Source organism: Lutra lutra, chromosome 3 (assembly GCF_902655055.1).
Source record: "Lutra lutra chromosome 3, mLutLut1.2, whole genome shotgun sequence".
NCBI lineage: Eukaryota > Metazoa > Chordata > Mammalia > Carnivora > Mustelidae > Lutra > Lutra lutra.
In genome coordinates, this window is record NC_062280.1 from 182,833,090 (window position 1) to 182,851,677 (window position 18,588).

General features: G+C 38.3%; 1 protein-coding gene across 2 annotated transcripts in view; it reads left to right on the forward strand.

Moving 5' to 3' along the window:
- The window catches only part of GPC5 (glypican 5), a 1,410,504-nt gene that overhangs the window by 279,328 nt on the left and 1,112,588 nt on the right, over positions 1 to 18,588 (forward strand). For both annotated transcript variants that reach the window (XM_047720231.1, XM_047720232.1), the window contains exon 3: positions 7,251 to 7,945. In XM_047720231.1, the coding sequence (XP_047576187.1) occupies positions 7,251 to 7,945 (695 nt within the window). The remainder of the gene's footprint in view (positions 1 to 7,250; positions 7,946 to 18,588) is intronic.

The window sequence follows — 18,588 nt, forward strand, 5'->3', positions numbered from 1 at the left end:
CAGTATCACCTTGTTTTATCTCTACCAGTTGTATTTAAGCTAAATCCTTAGTTTACCTGTCATGTGTATGTACTCTAAAATGTCTCTAAAGGGAATATGGGCTGAACAAAGTTGATACGAGTTTCTAGTCATGGGGATTTTGTTATTAAATTTTCACAAGATGCTATTGTTCAAAATGGAAGTGGATGGAGATCAACTTCATGCATTCCACCTTCACTTTCTACTTAATGAGATGATACATAAATTAATTCATAAAACTGGGGGAAATTATGTTCTTATTCAGTCAGTAATTAGAGTACAGTGTCTTACTCAACCTACCACTCTTAGGCATTAAAAGGAGAGTTGGAAGTTTCTGGCCTTGGTCTGAGAGCAAGAAAGAAGAGCTTATTGAAATTCTCAATGAAAAACAACAGACAGATGTTGGTTTGGTTTTTTTTTTCCCCTAGTCTGTTTCTTAAATTCTTTAAGCAAGCCTAGCAAATGTTTATTTACTTTCAATAGATGTTCTAATTTTTGTCAACCAACAGAACACTATTATTTGTATAGCTTAGATGGGTTTTTTTTTTAACTTATTAAAACTTTGTAATGAAAGGACAGTATGTTTTCTCTTTAATAATGAAATAGATGTGATACGTTATTTAGCATCTACCCTACCTTGGATTTATGCATATTGATTTTGTATGTGGATTATTCTTTTGCACAACAGCAAAATCACTGGTTTATATGACAGTTGTTTTGACAAGTTTAAATTCTTGTTGAAATCATAATACTAATACTTATACGTAATACTAATACTAATCATAATACTAATACTAAAATGGAAACACACAATTCTGGAAAACATAGTAGGGGAACAAAATGATGAGTTTGTGAATTCAGAGTTAATACAAACAACTAAGTTTTAGTAAATTCAACTTCTGATTTTGCCATCTTTTTTTTTCTTTAGATTTTGTTTACTTATTTGGCAGACAGAGATCACAACCAGGCAGAGAGAGAGAGAGACTGGGGAAGCAGGCTCCCTGCTGAGCAGTGATCCTGATGTGGGGCTCCGTCGCAGGACCCTGAGATCATGACCTGAGCCGAAGGCAGAGGCTTAACCCACTGAGCCACCCAGGTGCCCCACCATATTTTCTTTTAAAAAAATAAATTACCCGGTGGATTGGCCTCTAGATTGTTCAGTTTCTGTTGTAAATGTTTATATATTAACATTTTATATTAGGATCAAAAATTCACCAAAGTATGTTTATCCCTCATCATTAAAGATTCAAATGTATAAAGAACAATTATTTGCTGTTCTCTCATTTGCTGGAGTTGAGAAATGTTTGGGATCACAAATACACACATTCAGAAATATTAGCATATGTTTAGGTTAATCCAATTAACTGGAATGTGTCAATATCAGATTTAACACAGATTGAAAGACAAATCTTTATATTGTGATGAGTTGATAGCATACTGAGAAACTGCTGCAAAAGAGTCCATTTTAAAAAGACATTTTGTGGGGCACCTGGGTGGCTCAGTGGGTTAAGCCTCTGCCTTCAGCTCAGGTCATGATCCCAGGGTCCTGGGATCGAGCCCCGCATTGGGCTCTTTGCTCAGTGGAGAGCCTGCTTCCCCCTTTCTCTCTGCCTGCCTCTCTGACTACTTGTGATCTCGCTCTGTCAAATAAATAAATAAAATCTTTAAAAACAAGGATTTTGTGTTTAGGTGTTCAGGAAATCATCAGAATGTTGATATTTGAACACATGTCATCTCTTATTCAAAGGTTAGCAAAAATAATACATAGTCATGAAAACTAATATTTTAATTTTTACAGCATTAGAGACAAGTTTTAAAATGTTGCTTTCTTTCCTGCTTTGTCGAAGATGAGTTGACCATAGAGTTGAGGGTCTATTTCTGGGCTCTCTATTCTGTTCCACTGATCTATGTATCTGTTTTTGTGCCAGTACCATGCTGTCTTGATGATGACAGCTTTGTAATAGAGCTTGAAGTCCGGAATTGTGATGCCGCCAACTTTGGCTTTCTTTTTCAATATTCCTTTGGCTATTCGAGGTCTTTTCTGGTTCCATATAAATTTTAGGATTATTTGTTCCATTTCTTTGAAAAAAATGGATGGTACTTTGATAGGAATTGCATTAAATGTGTAGATTAATTTAGGTAGCATAGACATTTTCACAATATTTATTCTTCCAATCCAGGAGCATGGAACATTTTTCCATTTCTTTGTGTCTTCCTCAATTTCTTTCATGAGTACTTTATAGTTTTCTGTGTATAGATTCTTAGTCTCTTTGGTTAGATTTATTCCTAGGTATCTTATAGTTTTGGGTGCAATTGTAAATGGGATGGACTCCTTAATTTCTCTTTCTTCTGTCTTGTTGTTGGTGTAGAGAAATGCAACTGATTTCTGTGCATTGATTTTATATCCTGACACTTTACTGAATTCCTGTACAAGTTCTAGCAGTTTTGGAGTGGAGTCTTCTGGGTTTTCCACATACAGTATCATATCATCTGCGAAGAGTGATAGTTTGACTTCTTCTTTGCCGATTTGGATGCCTTTAATTTCCTTTTGTTGTCTGATTGCTGAGGCTAGGACTTCTAGTACTATGTTGAATAGCAGTGGTGATAACGGACATCCCTGCCGTGTTCCTGAACTTAGCGGAAAAGCTTTCAGTTTTTCTCCATTGAGAATGATATTTGCGGTGGGTTTTTCATAGGTGGCTTTGATAATATTGAGGTATGTGCCCTCTATCCCTACACTTTGAAGGGTTTTGATCAGGAAGGGATGCTGTACTTTGTCAAATGCTTTTTCAGCATCTGTGGAGAGTATCATATGGTTCTTGTTCATTCTTTTATTAATGTGTTGTTTGGAAAAAAGAGCCTCTTCAATAAATGGTGTTGGGAAAATTGGACAGCCACATGCAGAAAAATGAAATTGGATCATTTCCTTACACCACACACGAAAATAGACTCAAAATGGATGAAGGATCTCAATGTGAGAAAGGAATCCATCAAAATCCTTGATGAGAACACAGGCAGCAACCTCTTTGACCTCAGCTGCAGCAACATCTTCCTAGGAACATCACCAAAGGCAAGGGAAGCAAGGGTAAAAATGAACTATTGGGATTTTATCAAGATCAAAAGCTTTTGCACAGCAAAGGAAACAGTGAACAAAACCAAAAGACAACTGACAGAATGGGAGAAGATATTTGCAAATGACATATCAGATAAAGGGCTAGTGTCCAAAATCTATAAAGAACTTAGCAAACTCAACACCCAAAGAACAAATAATCCAATCAAGAAATGGGCAGAGGACATGAACAGACATTTCTGCAAAGAAGACATCCAGATGGCCAACAGACACATGAAAAAGTGCTCCATATCACTCGGCATCAGGGAAATACAAATCAAAACCACAATGAGATATCACCTCACACCAGTCAGAATGGCTAAAATTAACAAGTCAGGAAATGACAGATGCTGGCGAGGATGCGGAGAAAGGGGAACCCTCCTACACTGTTGGTGGGAATGCAAGCTGGTGCAACCACTCTGGAAAACAGCATGGAGGTTCCTCAAAATGTTGAAAATAGAACTACCCTATGACCCTGCAATTGCACTGCTGGGTATTTACCCTAAAGATACAAACGTAGTGATCCGAAGGGGCATGTGCACCCGAATGTTTATAGCAGCAATGTCTACAATAGCCAAAATATGGAAGGAACCTAGATGTCCATCAACAGACGAATGGATAAAGAAGATGTGGTATATATACACAATGGAATACTATGCAGCCATCAAAAGAAATGAAATCTTGCCATTTGCGACGACGTGGATGGAACTAGAGGATATCACGCTTAGCGAAATAAGTCAATCAGAGAAAGACAACTATCATATGATCTCCCTGATATGAGGGAGAGGAGATGCAACATGGGGGGTTGAGGGGGTAGGAGAAGAGTAAATGAAACAAGATGGGATTGGGAGGGAGACAAACCATAAGTGACTCTTAATCTCACAAAACAAACTGAGGGCTGATGGGGGGAGGGGGTTGGGAGAGGGGGGTGGGGTTATGGATATTGGGGAGGGTATGTGCTATGGTGAGTGCTGTGAAGTGTGTAAACCTGGCGATTCACAGACCTGTACCCCTGGGGATAAAAATATATGTTTATAAAAAATAAAAAAAAATTATTAAAAAAAAAAGGAAAATAAATAACCTTTAGTTTAAAAAAAAAATGTTGCTTTAACAGGATTCCTAACATTTTTTACATTTTGCAGTTATTTTCTTTAAAAGGTCAAAGGAAAACTAGTCTGAAATAAAATTAAAGTAATGGTTTTAAACACTTTTATATCTTTTTTCAATATTGCTTTCACAGAATAAATTAATTTGCAAAACCTACTTGTTATAGCAGCCGAAAAGATAAATTCTATATATTCCTTACTCATTATTAGTTCTGAATTACTGGGACTAGAATTTATAAAGGAAAATTTTATTTTTTACTTTAAAAAATTGTGTTTGAACATCACTTAGAATTGGCAGAAATCAGAGGGAACATCTGTATTTCTTGGAGTAGCGTTCAACCTTCATTGCACTGAGAATCTTTGGAGGGTATCAGTCACAATCACGTCTACAGCACGCACCTTAGAAAAAATGGTGGAAGGTATGTAAGTGTGCCTGTGGTATTGGTATCTTTAAATCTATCCTCATTTGATCTTAAAAGAAATTGCAAACATTGCTATTTAACCATCATTGGCAAATAATCTCATTTGCAACCTACCTCATAATTCTTGTCCACAAACAGTTTGCGGAGCGACATGATCCTCTATTAATGAGAATGATATAAGCTTAGCAGTTTTATTTTAGTTCAGACCACAGGTTTAATTCACTTTTCACACTCACTCTTGCGGGTCTCTGAAAGCAGAGTGTAGTGGCTGAGACGGCAATTGTGGGGTCAGACTGTTGGCTGGAATGCTGTGGAGCTGCTCTATGAACGCAGGCAGAACCTGTCATAGGTTATCTGCAAGTGCAGTTTTTCAAACCCTGTCTAGGTTGAAGGAATCATGGAGGCTGATGGTTAAATGCAGACTCGGGAACCAAAACAAACCCGCTGGGTTGCAAACACCACTGCAGAGACCTGGCAGGCTGAATTTTCCTCACCCTGCCTGGGCCATCGGGTAAGTCCACTTGGCAGAGCAGCTAATCTCACTTGACGCCTTCCTTTACTCACATTTTTACTGAGTGTATAGTAGATAGCTTACATTCAAGTGGGCACTGGAGATGCAGAGATAACAGGTGTCCTGCTTCCTTAGTGCTCTGTGTTGCAACAGAGTCACAGCCACCTTTAAAAGCCATTGTTTTGGGGATGCCTGGATGGCTCAGTCGGTTAAGCATCTTTCATTGGCTTAGATCGTGATCCCAGGGATCACGATCCTGGGATCAAGTCCCACATCAGGCTTCCTGTTCTGGGATGAGCCTGCTTCCTCCTCTACCTCTCTTGAATAAATAAATAAAATATTTTTTAAAAACTAAAAAAAATAAAAAATAAAAATAAATAAAAGCTGTTGCCTTTGATAATAGGCTAGATGCCCTTCTTTGGTTCAGACTGCTGTCACAGAATACGGGATGCCCTATATAAATGAGAGAACATTTATTTCTCATAGTCTGGAGGCTGGGAAGTCCAAGATCCTTTTGCTGGCAGATTCATTGTCTGGCGAGAACCTCCTTCCTGGTTCCCGGATGGTCATGTCACTGTGTCCTCAACATAGCAGAAGGGACAAAGGAGCTTTCCAGAGCCTCTTTTGTGGAGGCGCTAATCCCATTCACGAGGGCTTCACCCTCATGACCAAGTTACCTCCGAAGGCCTCACTCCCAAGTGCTGTCATATTGGAGATTAGATTTCAGCAGATTAATTTTAGGGGAGAAACAGTCGTTCTGTCTGGAGCAGGCACCTTGATATATCACACCAAAGCTTGAAACCCAACATTTAATGGTCTCAGCATAGAATCAGAATACACAATACTGTATTTCATCTGTCCGCGCTTTTCATAAAGGGGTTTGGTTTGGTTTGGTCTGGTGTTGTTGCTGTGTATCTGTTTTTAGGACACTACGGCATATTCTTGACACAGTTCCACGTTATTTGTAGCTCGCCTTGCACTTCTGCCTTTTATTATTTCGTTTTATTCTACTGTCGTTGCATCTCCTTTTATAATATATTCAATGGTCTGATTAGTGAATTATTGTGTGGTCTTTTACAACCCAATTAAAAATAACGATGAGACTGGGGTTATGGGAGATAATTTTATTGAGTGTATTTTACAATTAATTATGTATTGATAACAGTCCAGCATCATTATTTATTATAATTAGGCTAATTATAAAACGTAATTACTAGAATATCCAAGGTATTCAACTGCTGCTTAAAGCTATCATTTTGAAATACAACTTTTGCTTGCTGATGACTACAGCCTTCCTTAATTTGTAGAAAAATTATGCTTTGTTATTTCTAAGGAGAAATTGATTGGGAAGCATCAGTTCCCTAAGTGAGAAAATAAAATGTCTCATGGTAGTTTTGGGGTGATAAGGTAATAAGAACAACAGAACACAGTTCAGAAGATGCTCACAGAGTTATTGTCCTGGACTAATACAACTCAAACCGGGTTTGCCAGTCAAGGCATTGTTTAACCATGAACTATTTTACTTTCTTTTTAATTTGACCATGCTAGGGGGGGTCCTGAGGATTATCAGTCTTCCCTATGGGCATTGAGCTTCTCTGTGCAATAACTGGTGTATAATCTACTGGCTTTCATTCTGAAAAAAAAAAAAAGGAAAAAAGAAAAAGTGTTTTTAGGTGTTAGTCAAACATCTAATGACAGTCTTTTATCAACCATGAGCCCACGGCTGGAAATTATCTTCTCAGTGACACTGTTCCTTCCATCATTGGTGGATTACGGTTGACTGTGAAACAGAGTAAGTAGGGAACTACTGTATCATAACTTCTTTTTTATTTCTATACTTTGTAAAGATGTTTGACTCTGGGAAATGCATCTTAAAATATTTGTGTGGTGTGTGTAATGCCCACTGTTGACCAGCCATTATCCTGGGAAGGCTAACGTGGGTTTAGCTGGTGGAACACTCCCGTTTGGATCCTTAGTGCATTGGGTAGGATGCATTAAGCTCATTTACTGTCTGGAGCAGACAGATGCACAGTTTTAACATGCATACTAATCCTTTTCCTGTTTTACCTCTGCTTTTGTCACAGAAACCCTCGAAACTCTCCTCAGACAAGCAGAGAACTACACCAGCATTCTCTTCTGCAACACCTATAGGAACATGGCCCTAGAGGCTGCAGCTTCCGTTCAGGAGCTGTTCACTGACGTGGGGCTCTATTTATTTGGTGCGGATGTTAATCCCGAAGAGTTTGTAAACCGATTCTTTGACAGTCTTTTCCCTCTCGTCTACAATCACCTCATTAACCCTGGCGTGTCGGACAGTTCCCTGGAATATTCGGAATGCCTCAGGATGGCCCGCCGGGATGTTAGTCCCTTTGGTAATATTCCCCAAAGAGTAATGGGGCAGATGGGCAGATCGCTGCTGCCCAGCCGCACGTTTCTGCAGGCGCTGAATCTGGGCATTGAAGTCATCAATACCACAGACCATCTGCATGTCTCCAAAGAGTGCAGCAGGGCCCTGCTGAGGATGCAGTACTGTCCTCTCTGCCAGGGCCTGACGCTCAGCAAGCCTTGCATGGGGTACTGCCTCAACGTCGTGAGAGGCTGCTTGGCACACACGGCAGAGCTGAATCCGCACTGGCATGCCTACATCCGGTCACTGGAGGAGCTCTCAGATGCCATGCATGGAACATACGACATTGAACATGTGCTCCTGAACTTCCACGTGCTTGTTAATGATGCTGTGACACAAGCTCACCTCGATGGACAGAAGTTGTCGGAACAGGTAAGTAGCCACACCACATCTCCTGACCCATGGCTTGGAACTCAGGCATTAGCCCCATATATAAAGTTCCATGCTTTATAAGCACACCATTTGTGAACTTGAAAATGATGACAGCTAAACAAGTTAGGGCCTCAGGAAAGAGTAGGAGAATGCATGGATTGCCATATTTGAGTCAAGGTATATTTTCTCTATCTTACAGTAGAAGTTTGGTTAGCTACGTTCCACTTTTTCCTTGAAGTAGAAGCCTTCTCCTAGGGTTAGTTCAGTGAGGGAGAGAGGACTCAGGTTTAAAATCAGGACCAGCAAGGATTCGAATCTGCCCTCTGCCAGGAATTCCCAGATGCTTTAGATTCTTTGAGCCTGTCTCCTCATTAATTAAAAAAAAAAGAGAGAGAAGAATAACACGTAACTTTTGGAGTATTCTTTTTTGGGAAGATAGACAATATGTATGCGAACTACCTAGTATGGTGCCTGTTGCTCAAAAAAATGGGTCGTTATTGTTAGCATTTCCAAGGTGTTCAGCATTCAAATAGAAAATGCTAATGATATATTCATTAAATGAAGACTTGACAGCTTAATGTTCGGAAGTGTTTCTTCAGAGACTCTTCAGAATCTGTCACAGTGATGGTGTAATGATTTTTCAAAATGTGCCATATGCAACATCATGGTGTTTTATTCCAAGAAGACTTTAGAAAGTGTTTGAAACAAAATCATGGAGTAAAAGGGAGCAGGAGTTTTCTATTTCTCCCACCTTCTGTAGAATCATTTTCTTACATATTCACAGGCTCCTGAGTAACATTCTCATATCCCATATAATGAAATAGGACCTGTTGCTGGTGTTTACCCTCCATCATTCCTCCTGAAACAAAATTATACTCCTTGGTGCTGAGAGAAGACATCTCCCCGCCCCCCAGTACTAATTTACTGAATTAATAAACATCCTAGTCATTAGCCTTATAGGTCAGTTTCTTTAATTTCTGGTAGATTTTGATCTGAAAATATTTATGTACAATCATCTCCTCACCTTTTTCCCTAACTTTCAGGGTCTTTGCAGGGCCCATGTGAGCCTATAAGGTACCCTTAACCAGATTAGACATGGTGCCCTCTTTAGGTGCATGTCACACCCTTGTATGGCTTGGTGGGTAGAGGGTGAGCTGGATATCAACTCCTGCTTCCCAATTTAGTCAGCTGGGTGTCCTTAGACAGTGAATGAGATTCCCAACCATATGCAGTGGTTGGAATCTTTCTGCAAGCTCGTTCCTTTCTGGAGATCAGATTAGCACCAGAACGTCTGGGAGGAATATAATACACCAACTCAAAATGAGGTATAAAAGACATTGAAGGCTTCAAGTATTTCTTTGTTACAAGAAGTAAGATCCAGGAAACAAATACGAATACTACGATATCGAATATCTGCAGAAGGGAGGACAGGCACAAGAGCTCTGAAATCAAGCCTAGATTTGATTATTAATTTCTGGCATGCTATGCAAACTTGTAGGGTTAGAGTTCTCTAATATCTCTAAGTAAATAGGTTTTAATGCCTTTTATTATGTATTTTCAAGAACTGGAGGGCCTGTTTGTATCCTTAAAATCTATCACAAAAAAAATAATGTTTTCCTATTTCAAACACTAATAGAGGTTCATACTTAGATAAACATGTTTTTCAAATCCTGCGTTTGCTAGTCATTTGTCATGTGGCCTGGGAAAGCTACTAACACCCTTTGATTCTGTTTGATCTTGTGTGGAGAAGGTAGAAATGGTTCACGTGGGATAATGTCAGTAAGGCTCTGACATGGGTAGACACTGTTCTTAGAAATGCTTTTTTCTTTCCCTATTCTAAGGCTGGCCCTGAGCAAACCTCAGGGAAGCAGGTTGCTTTAGTATCTCAAAGGATTAGAATCACCATTGTACTTGTGTTTTATAAATAAGTTTTGTTTTTATTTATTTTTAAAATATTCTATTTACTTATTTTAGAGAGAGAGTGTGGGTGAGCAGGGGGGAGAGGCAGAGAGAGGGAGGGAGAAAGAGAATCTCCAGCAGACTCCCAGCTGAGTGTGGAGCCTAGTTTGGGGTTTGATCTCACCATCCTGTATCATGACCTGAGCCCAAACCAAAAGTTGGAGGCTTAACCCACTGAGCCACCCAGGCGCCCCTATAAATAAGTTTTAAACAAGATTTCTGTCATATGAAACTCTGTGGTGGATTTATAAAGAACATTCTTTTCTTCTAGGCAAATCATTTGATTTGCTAAATCAATCGTCCTATGACTATCTTGAGAAATACCCATCATTACTAATACGTTGTAGATTCTTTTCTAAATGAAACAACTGAGATTCTCTTTAAAACTTATGGCAGCAGCAGAAGGAGATACTGACTTTAAATTCCTTGAAAATTGACTCATTAATATTTATTTCTGCCAACTTCAAAGTGATTTATAAGCTGTTTATCAAGCTTCGATAACCAGTTCACACATCAACGAATTTAACAAACTCAAAATAAATTACTGGAGAGCCAGAACATAATGACTTTCTCACATTCCCAAAGCAATCTCTGAGATCTAGGACTTCCAAGTCAAGTCCTCAGTAAATACATATTTTCACTTTAAGAAATCCATAGAGGTATCTGCTGTATCATGTTTCTGTTGGATGAATTTCAACTGGAAAGAAAAATGTTCTCAGTTTCCTGAAAAAATCATAAGTATCTTCTATTTAATAAGCCATTAGAGAAACAGAATCTAATTTACAATAGAGTATTTTCATTTTATAATTATTCTGGGGCTTAAGGCAATGCTTAATTTAATAAAACACTAACAGAGAGTCAGCAAAGTGTAGATACTAAAAGCACGGGCTCTACTGTCGGACTGGATTTCACATCTGCTGTACACTTACTAGCTGTGAGTTTGAGCGTTTGATTACTGATCTCTCTCTGCTTTGGTGAAATACCTACCTACAATAATACCTACACCATGGAGTTCTTGTTAGAATAAAATGAGCTTTCACACTTAGATGAGCGTCTTGTACATGGTGAATGTTTGAATCCTACTAATTATCATCTCATTGCATTATTTATGGATACTTTGTTGGTTTCTCTGATGTTGTAAATTCTCCCAAAGCAAACACGCCCTTCCTAACGTTGTGTAGAGTTAAAAATTTTTTTTTAATCATTTAATGTAAGGAAATAATTGTCAGGATTCTTCTTGAATGAGAAAAAACCCTAGAATTTTTAGAAAACATTATGCAACTCCATAATGTGTTTTAATATTAATGGCTATTAATTAATAATTAATAGATTATTTAATGATTGAATGATTCCTTATTAGGAAATCATTTATTTATTTTGTAAATAAAAACTTGGTTGTTTTGCTATTCATTGTATTTAGCATATTATTTATTAATATAATTTAATATTTTACCTTACTCAAAGAACCCAGGACCTGTGTTAATTTCAGCATTTCAACATCTTCTAAATGGAACAGATGTTACTAAGAAATTCAGCAGGGCATTGATTCTATACAATTTTAGAAGCAAAATTTTTTTCCTGCTTTATTGGCATACAATTGACAACATCACATTTTTATTTAAATATTTGGTAGAATTCACCAGCGAAATTTGGTCCTGGGCTTTTCTTTGTTGAGAGGTGTTTGTTTTGTTTTGTTTTATTTTTATTACTGATTTAATCTTCTTACTCATTATTGGTCTGTTCAGATTTTTATTTCTTTTTGATTTAGTTTTGGTAGGTTCTGTGCTTCCAGGAATTTATCCATTTATTCTGGCTTATCCACTGTGTTGGCATAAAGTTGGTCTTAGCAGTCTCTTATGATTCTTTATATTTCTGTGATGTCAGTTGTAATGTTTCTTCTTTGACTTATAATTTTATTATTTGAGACTTCCCCATTTTTTTCTTAGTCTAGCTACTTTTTTATCTTTTCAAAGACCAGCTCTTAATTTCATTGATCTTTTCTATTGTTTTTCTAGTTTCCAATTTCATTTATTTGTGCCTTGATCTTTGTTATGTCTTTTCTTCTGGCAACTTTGGGCTTAGTTCTATTTTTCCCCTCGCTAAGGATGTAAAGTTAGGTTGTTTATTTGTGAGTTTTTCCCCCTTACCATAGATGTTCATCACTATAAACTTCCCAGCCAGCACTGCTTTTGCTGGATCTCATAAATCTTGATATGCTCTGTTTTCACAACTGGGATTTGGGGTTGCTCTCCAGACTGAATGGTGCTTTGCTGAGGATGGGATTTATGGCAAGTGTGTGTGTCTCAGTCCTGCTTGCCCATTTCAGGATAGGTGTTTTCTCATTCCCCAATGTGTTCAGCTAGTTTCTGGATTTCTTTCAGAGGAAATTTCTGTAGTGTAGTTGTATGGTTTGTTCATTTGGTGCCTCTGTGGGAGGAGGGAAATTCAGGAGCCTCCTCTGTTACTATCTTGGGAATTACTACCACAAAAAGCTTTTTTTTTTTTTAAGTCTGTAATGGGTTTAGAAACATAATTTCCAACAGTAAAAGTCCTAATTTGTATTTTTAAATAGATAATCAGTTTTTCACATCTCTTACCTATGCACTATTAGTAGAGATTCAGCTGGTTGCATTCAAATTACTTTAGAATAGCTATTCACTTCAATTTTAATACCTATCAAAATTGAGTTTAAGGTGAATTGTACACACTAGTGCACTCTAATTAAACTCTGTTGTTGAGATAACTATAGCTCATCACTTCCTGTCTATACACTCACATTTATCTGCATCTAAAAATGAAACCTTAATAAATTAATCATGTGTTTTTAAGTATCTTAGTGGTATTCTTCTATATAAATTGAAATGGAAAATTAAAATAGTAACCTGGATGATTTCTGGCAAGGCACTAATTTTCTATAATGTGGCATACAGTTTCCTAAAAATCACTGTTATACGATTTTGTATAATAGAGATTAGATTATAGGACAAATAAGGTTGAGACAACGCATTACTCTCCGAAGGGTGCATCCCTGAAATGGTTTCCAGTGTGGGAACGGTAGGAGGAATGTATATTCCAAGGACATGGGTAGGGGGAGGTTTCGAGCCTCCAATTACCTCTCTCCAGCTTACATGTCACCTGGCAGTAACATCCTCTCAGGGACAACCTTCAGCAGTTCCACAAGAAACAAAAAGCCGAGAAGGAATTATGTCTGAAGCAAACGTTTTTTTTTTAAACAAGATTTTATTCATGTACGTTTTTGTATTTCGCTGCCACAGAATAAAAGACCATGACCAAAAGTTGTAAATTAACATCCTATGGATCAGTTTTTTGGGTAGCTAGGTGAAACTTCATTTAAAACATACTCAAGATATACTTAAGTTATCATTTTAACCTGTGCCTGATTTTTTTATTTAATTTATGTGGAGGGCTGATGTTATTAGTAGATTCTTCCACTGGACATGTTCTTCTGCAAAGAACAAGCTCCACACGAGACAAGGGACAATCCGAAGACGTCAACTAGTCACAAATGAAGGGGAAAGATACAAGTTTCTAGGGTAAAGGAGATCTCAGAGTGAATCCAATCTAAGCGGGCCAAAGTAGAAAAACCTGTAAGCTCATAAAAAGAAGATTCATTAGATCATGAGAGACCATTCAGTCCAGGTCATCGTCTCATACAGAAGTCACTTCAGAATGTTGTCACCTGCTTTCTTCCGCACACTAGTAGTGAGAGGAAACTTGCCTTTGCAAAATGGTGGCAGGGGTATGTAGCCATAGTTCGTGGGTTCTCCTCTCAGGGCTGGAATCATTGAGCTCTTTTCAACTGTGGAATGAGGCAAAAATTTTCTGACTAGAGGTAAATCAAAGGTTCTATTGTCCAGTGATTTTCTGCTCAAATAAATGTAATATATCAAGATATTTCTGTAACATGGTCAGCCTCTGCTGTTAAGAATTTTCCTCGCATGCATGATTAGATCTAAAGCCTTCATCTTTTGGAGATTTTCCCCCTGCACTTATAGGTCATGGGGGAAAGGGAGGTCCAGTTTGGTCCTTTGAGAATGTCTCCAGAGCTTGAAATGATTTTCAGTAGTGAGGGCCAGTCATGACCCATGCACCTCATATGAGGTAAGCCTATTTTTTTTTTTTTTAAGGAACACATTAGATAAGAAGCTTGCATAATTTAAAGATAGATATTTCCTAAGACTTTGAAAATGTGGCATGACTGATTTGGGATGTTATCTTTCTGAGAAAGATTATAATATGAATTACTTGAGAATAAATACTGAAAACCATGATGGTTTATTTCTGTTTAATTTCCTAAGAGAGGAATAATTATTAAATGTCTTGTGAAGATCTAGAGGTCTATAAAGGAAAATCTGGGCAAAGATCTCCTGGAACAATGGCCTATCATGTTTGTAGATTACTTCTAGTTGTTTGAAAATTCATCCTTATGGGGAATGAATAGTTGTATCCTCAGTTGCCATGCATGGTACTCTAGACTGTAATGCTCTTAAGACAGGGACTTAGTCTTGGCCATCTTAAACTTTGGATATTTGAAGGCTGTTATTTTGCCTGCTTTCCTGACATCTTTCCAGACTATTCACTCCTGTTTTGCTCAATTCTTCTTTTTAGGCTTTCTTGTTAGGATCACTGTTTCAACTACACAGCTCTGTCTGGCTCTTCTGGAAAACTTGCTGACTCAGGATGGAGTTGGCCAGACTGCAGCAAGCCTGGGGGTTGACAACTGGTGGATACTGGGCATGGATCTTTTCATTCCCTCCCTATCACAGCCAAGTGCTTCTCCTTCCTCAGGGATCTGCCATCTGGAAGAGTCCTGCCCTTTGGTCTTAGGCCTCTGGCAAATGCATTTTTTTTTTTTAAATGAACAACGGAAGGACAGTTTTCAGAACCTTTAATTTCTTCCTCATTCAATTTTTGTGTGATGTATTTGCTTTGTTAAGTTATTGTTGTTTCTCTGAGCAAACAGAGTTCTTATCTCAGTAACATGAGCTTTTGTCTCCTGCGCCTGAAGGTTTTAATAATACCCAGGGATTCTTTTTAATTTTTCTGAAGTATTTTTAATTGAATTTTCTAAGTGTGTGGCTGTTCAGATGCATCACTGATATTTTTAGCTGGTTTGGAGTGATTCCCTTCTACCTTAAATGGAGTAAATTCTCTCTAAATTGGAAGCTTCATGCATAAAACTTGGTTTCCTATTCTTGATCAAGTTCAAGAAGCATATGATATTCCTGCTGCAATTTTCATCTCTCCCTTTCTCCTTGGGTGTTTTCTGAATGCAACAAAGCTTTCTTGGTTGGAGATTTTTCACATGACTTTAAATGATTTTTGCATTGAGAATTCTAGCTTCTGCAGTTACTTGGTGTACATTTACTTTCTCTTCTTCTTTGAAAGTTTGTAAATTGGTAGTCATATAAATCAGCAGTCCTTTGGCTTCACCAATGGAGAAGCCTCCATTTTCCAGTGCCTTCCTTATATCCAATATAATGTTTGCACAATCTCTGCTCTCTTCCCCAAGAACAGCAGCCCAACTATTCATCTGTAGCAAGTGTTCACCTAGAGGGTTGATCTGACTCTTTCTTATTGAGGACTCACTCTGTGGACAGAGTTTTATGAGATTATTTTTTCTTTTTAGTAAATTTGTCCACTCTATGCTTCCATTTTTGAGGTTCTTATGAAAGGAACTTTATCTTTCTCTGAAGATTAGAATTTACCTCCAAAGTCTTCATTAATGCTATCTGAAGCTTTTCTTCATTGTTTGGCTGGATTTTGAAGGCTGTTTTAGTTGCAGTTTTGTTATTTGCTTTGACGCTTCTTCTAAGGAGTTAACTTTGTTTATAATGTCAGCCATCATCTGAACTTGTAAACATATAGATTTTTCTCTTTTCCATGCTTCCTGTAAGTACCTGGTTTAAGCTCAAGTAAAGAGTGGTAGCTTTCTAGCTCTTTATTCACCATCTTCATGTTTACTATGTCTTAAGGAAGTTTTAAAGCTTGCTTCTGGTATAGTTAATTCAGATTCTCCAAACTCTCTTACTAAGTGGCCCGAATTCTCAAACCATTTGTTATTTTTACTCCAGAGGGACAGACATTCTTGTGGTCAGTTCTTTGTTTCTCCTTGCATAGTAATAGGGTTTTAGACACAGAAAAAATCCCATTCTGACTGTAAAACTACCACTTCTCACAGTATTCCCTGGGCTGTTGGGCCCCCCACTGCTGGTCATGGAGCAATATTACACAGAGTATTATGACTATCAGTGGAACTTCTCTGCACCCCAAGGCCATTGATGGGTCACCTCACGTTGCCATGACTCTGTGGCCACAGCAGACTACACAGTTCTTCTCAGAATGTCCCAGGTGCCTAAAAACCAGGGCAGACCTCAGTGGAGGTGGTAGAATTGACAAGAAAACAGTGCCTGCCACCCCTGGCTACCTCTTCACCCACAAAGTCAGCAGTCATATCACACGGCCGGGGGATATGGAATAGGCTCTTTAGGCCAAGGCAGATACTCAGCAGCTCTGGCCACCTGGGGTCTTCCTGGACTGTGCCAAGAACTTGACAGGGAAATGTCTTTCCATATCAGTAATTATTCTTGTTCAGGAAGCTCTACAGTGGAGGGTTGCATGTACCCAACCCTGGCCCCTTCTTCCGTAAGCTTTTCATTTTGTGTCTTTGAAGACCTACTCCAGCTGATGATGATCAGGAAAGACTCTGTCAGTACTCCCCTTGGTATGTTTCTAGCTGGCCATGAATGTGTTTGGGAAGGATGGGAGATGCAGTCTGATAGGCTCTGGGTAGGCTCTCCACTCACTTCTCTATTTCCACATATAACAACTAAGGAAGACCTAAGAGGACTTTTCAAAGTCTTCACATTTCAAAAATGTGCAGTCTAGCCATGGGGTCTTTGGCTCCACTCCCATTTTTCTCCTAGGACTGTGCCCTTAGGGCCTTTATGGACCAGAGGAGCTGGGAGCTGATATCTGACCCTTCAGCAGCTGTCTTTTGAGACAAGGAGAATCTCCCAATCTTTAAAGCTGAAGCTTCCTGGTTCCTTCTTCCATTTTCAGGTACTCTGTGTTTGTTTGGAGACTAGAACAAGCAGATAAGACACTGTTGTGGCTACTGCTGCCACTGTTGCAAAACCACCCAAGGGCAATGGGAAAAGGGATAGACATAGAAAGCCAGCACCAGTGTGTGGTGGGAATAAGAGGGTCAGTGTTAAGATGTATCCTAAATTCTTCAGTGACCTTTGAGCTGTGTTTGTCTGTATGATATGGACGGTCTGATTTGAAGAGGATCCCACTTTAGTCCATCAATCAACAGTAGGTGTTTGATGCTGGATCTCGCCATTGGGCAAGGACTAATGCGCATCAAGGTGACCTACCTCTGGGTCTGATCTAAGGATAGGAAATCTTTATCCAAGCAGACAGAGAAGGACTCTAATAATAATCTCCTGTATTGCCAAATGTTATGTGGTTATAATTTCTCTCAATGAAGTAGTAATATTTTTGAAAGTTATCCAAAAAGTGAGAAGAAGGCAAAAAATTATGCTGTACTCTTTTGATGATTTAATAGGAGAGAGCACCTGAGTTATCACAAGGTATATGTTTTTTGTTGTTGTTTTTAGTTACTGTTTTACTCACTGTAAAGGCCATACTGTGCTCTGTAAAGCTACACGTTAATTTGCAGATGATTAATACATTAAAAATAATTTTTGTCCTGTTGAATTACAAGTTATTTTTATCTGAGTGAGAAAAAACCCTGCAAAGTTATGGTTTTATTTACCTGAAAAATATTAATTTTATTTGTTATTATTCTAACATTAGACTAATAGCCCGGTGTTCTTTTTTTTTTCCCACTGACTATAATGCTAATCTCTTTCAAGCAGCTTTATTGCTCTTCTTATTCCCTCATTAAGGAATTGAACAAGTCTTTCACGATAGCTCTTTATATATTCGTTTTAGAGGCATACATTTTATCTTTTTGAAAGTGATACTTTAATGCATTGAGAAAAAAAAAGGCACTACAGACATTATTTCTTATAATGGGTAACATTGTTTTTGGTAGGTAGGAAGTGCCAGAAACTCAAATTCATTTAATACTTCCAGAGGAAAGGGGTGGCTATTAGGGCCATATAGCCAAAGGCCCAATTGCTGCAGATAACTGAGGGTCTGATTTGATCCAGTTCCTCATAAACGTTATTGGGATTCTTGTCTACTTCTCAATGAAACTTATCTGTGTTGGTTTGTTTCTCAGGCGGGCTTTCCCCAGATGGTAATGAGGTAAGCCATAAAACTTCTAGGGTCATCACCTTCTAGTTTAGCAAGAAAAAAAAATGACTTATTTCTCAGAATTTCCTATGTTCTTGCTTATCACTGTGGTTTTGGGGCTCTTCCTTTCCCTGAGGCATCTACTGGTTTCTTGACTGGCCACCTTTGGGTCATTTTCCCATTGTGGAACCATGAATGGGATCAGCTCACAGAAACATGTCAGGACAGAGTTGGAGAGGGTATTTCCAGAGGAGGAATACAGGACAACAATGAAAACAGAAAACAAAAAAGAAAAAATCAAACAAATGAGAAATAAAAAAGGATAATTTACGTAAATGAAGGATGTAATTCATGATCACTATCTGTTAGAAATGTGCCCAAGCATCAATATACATATA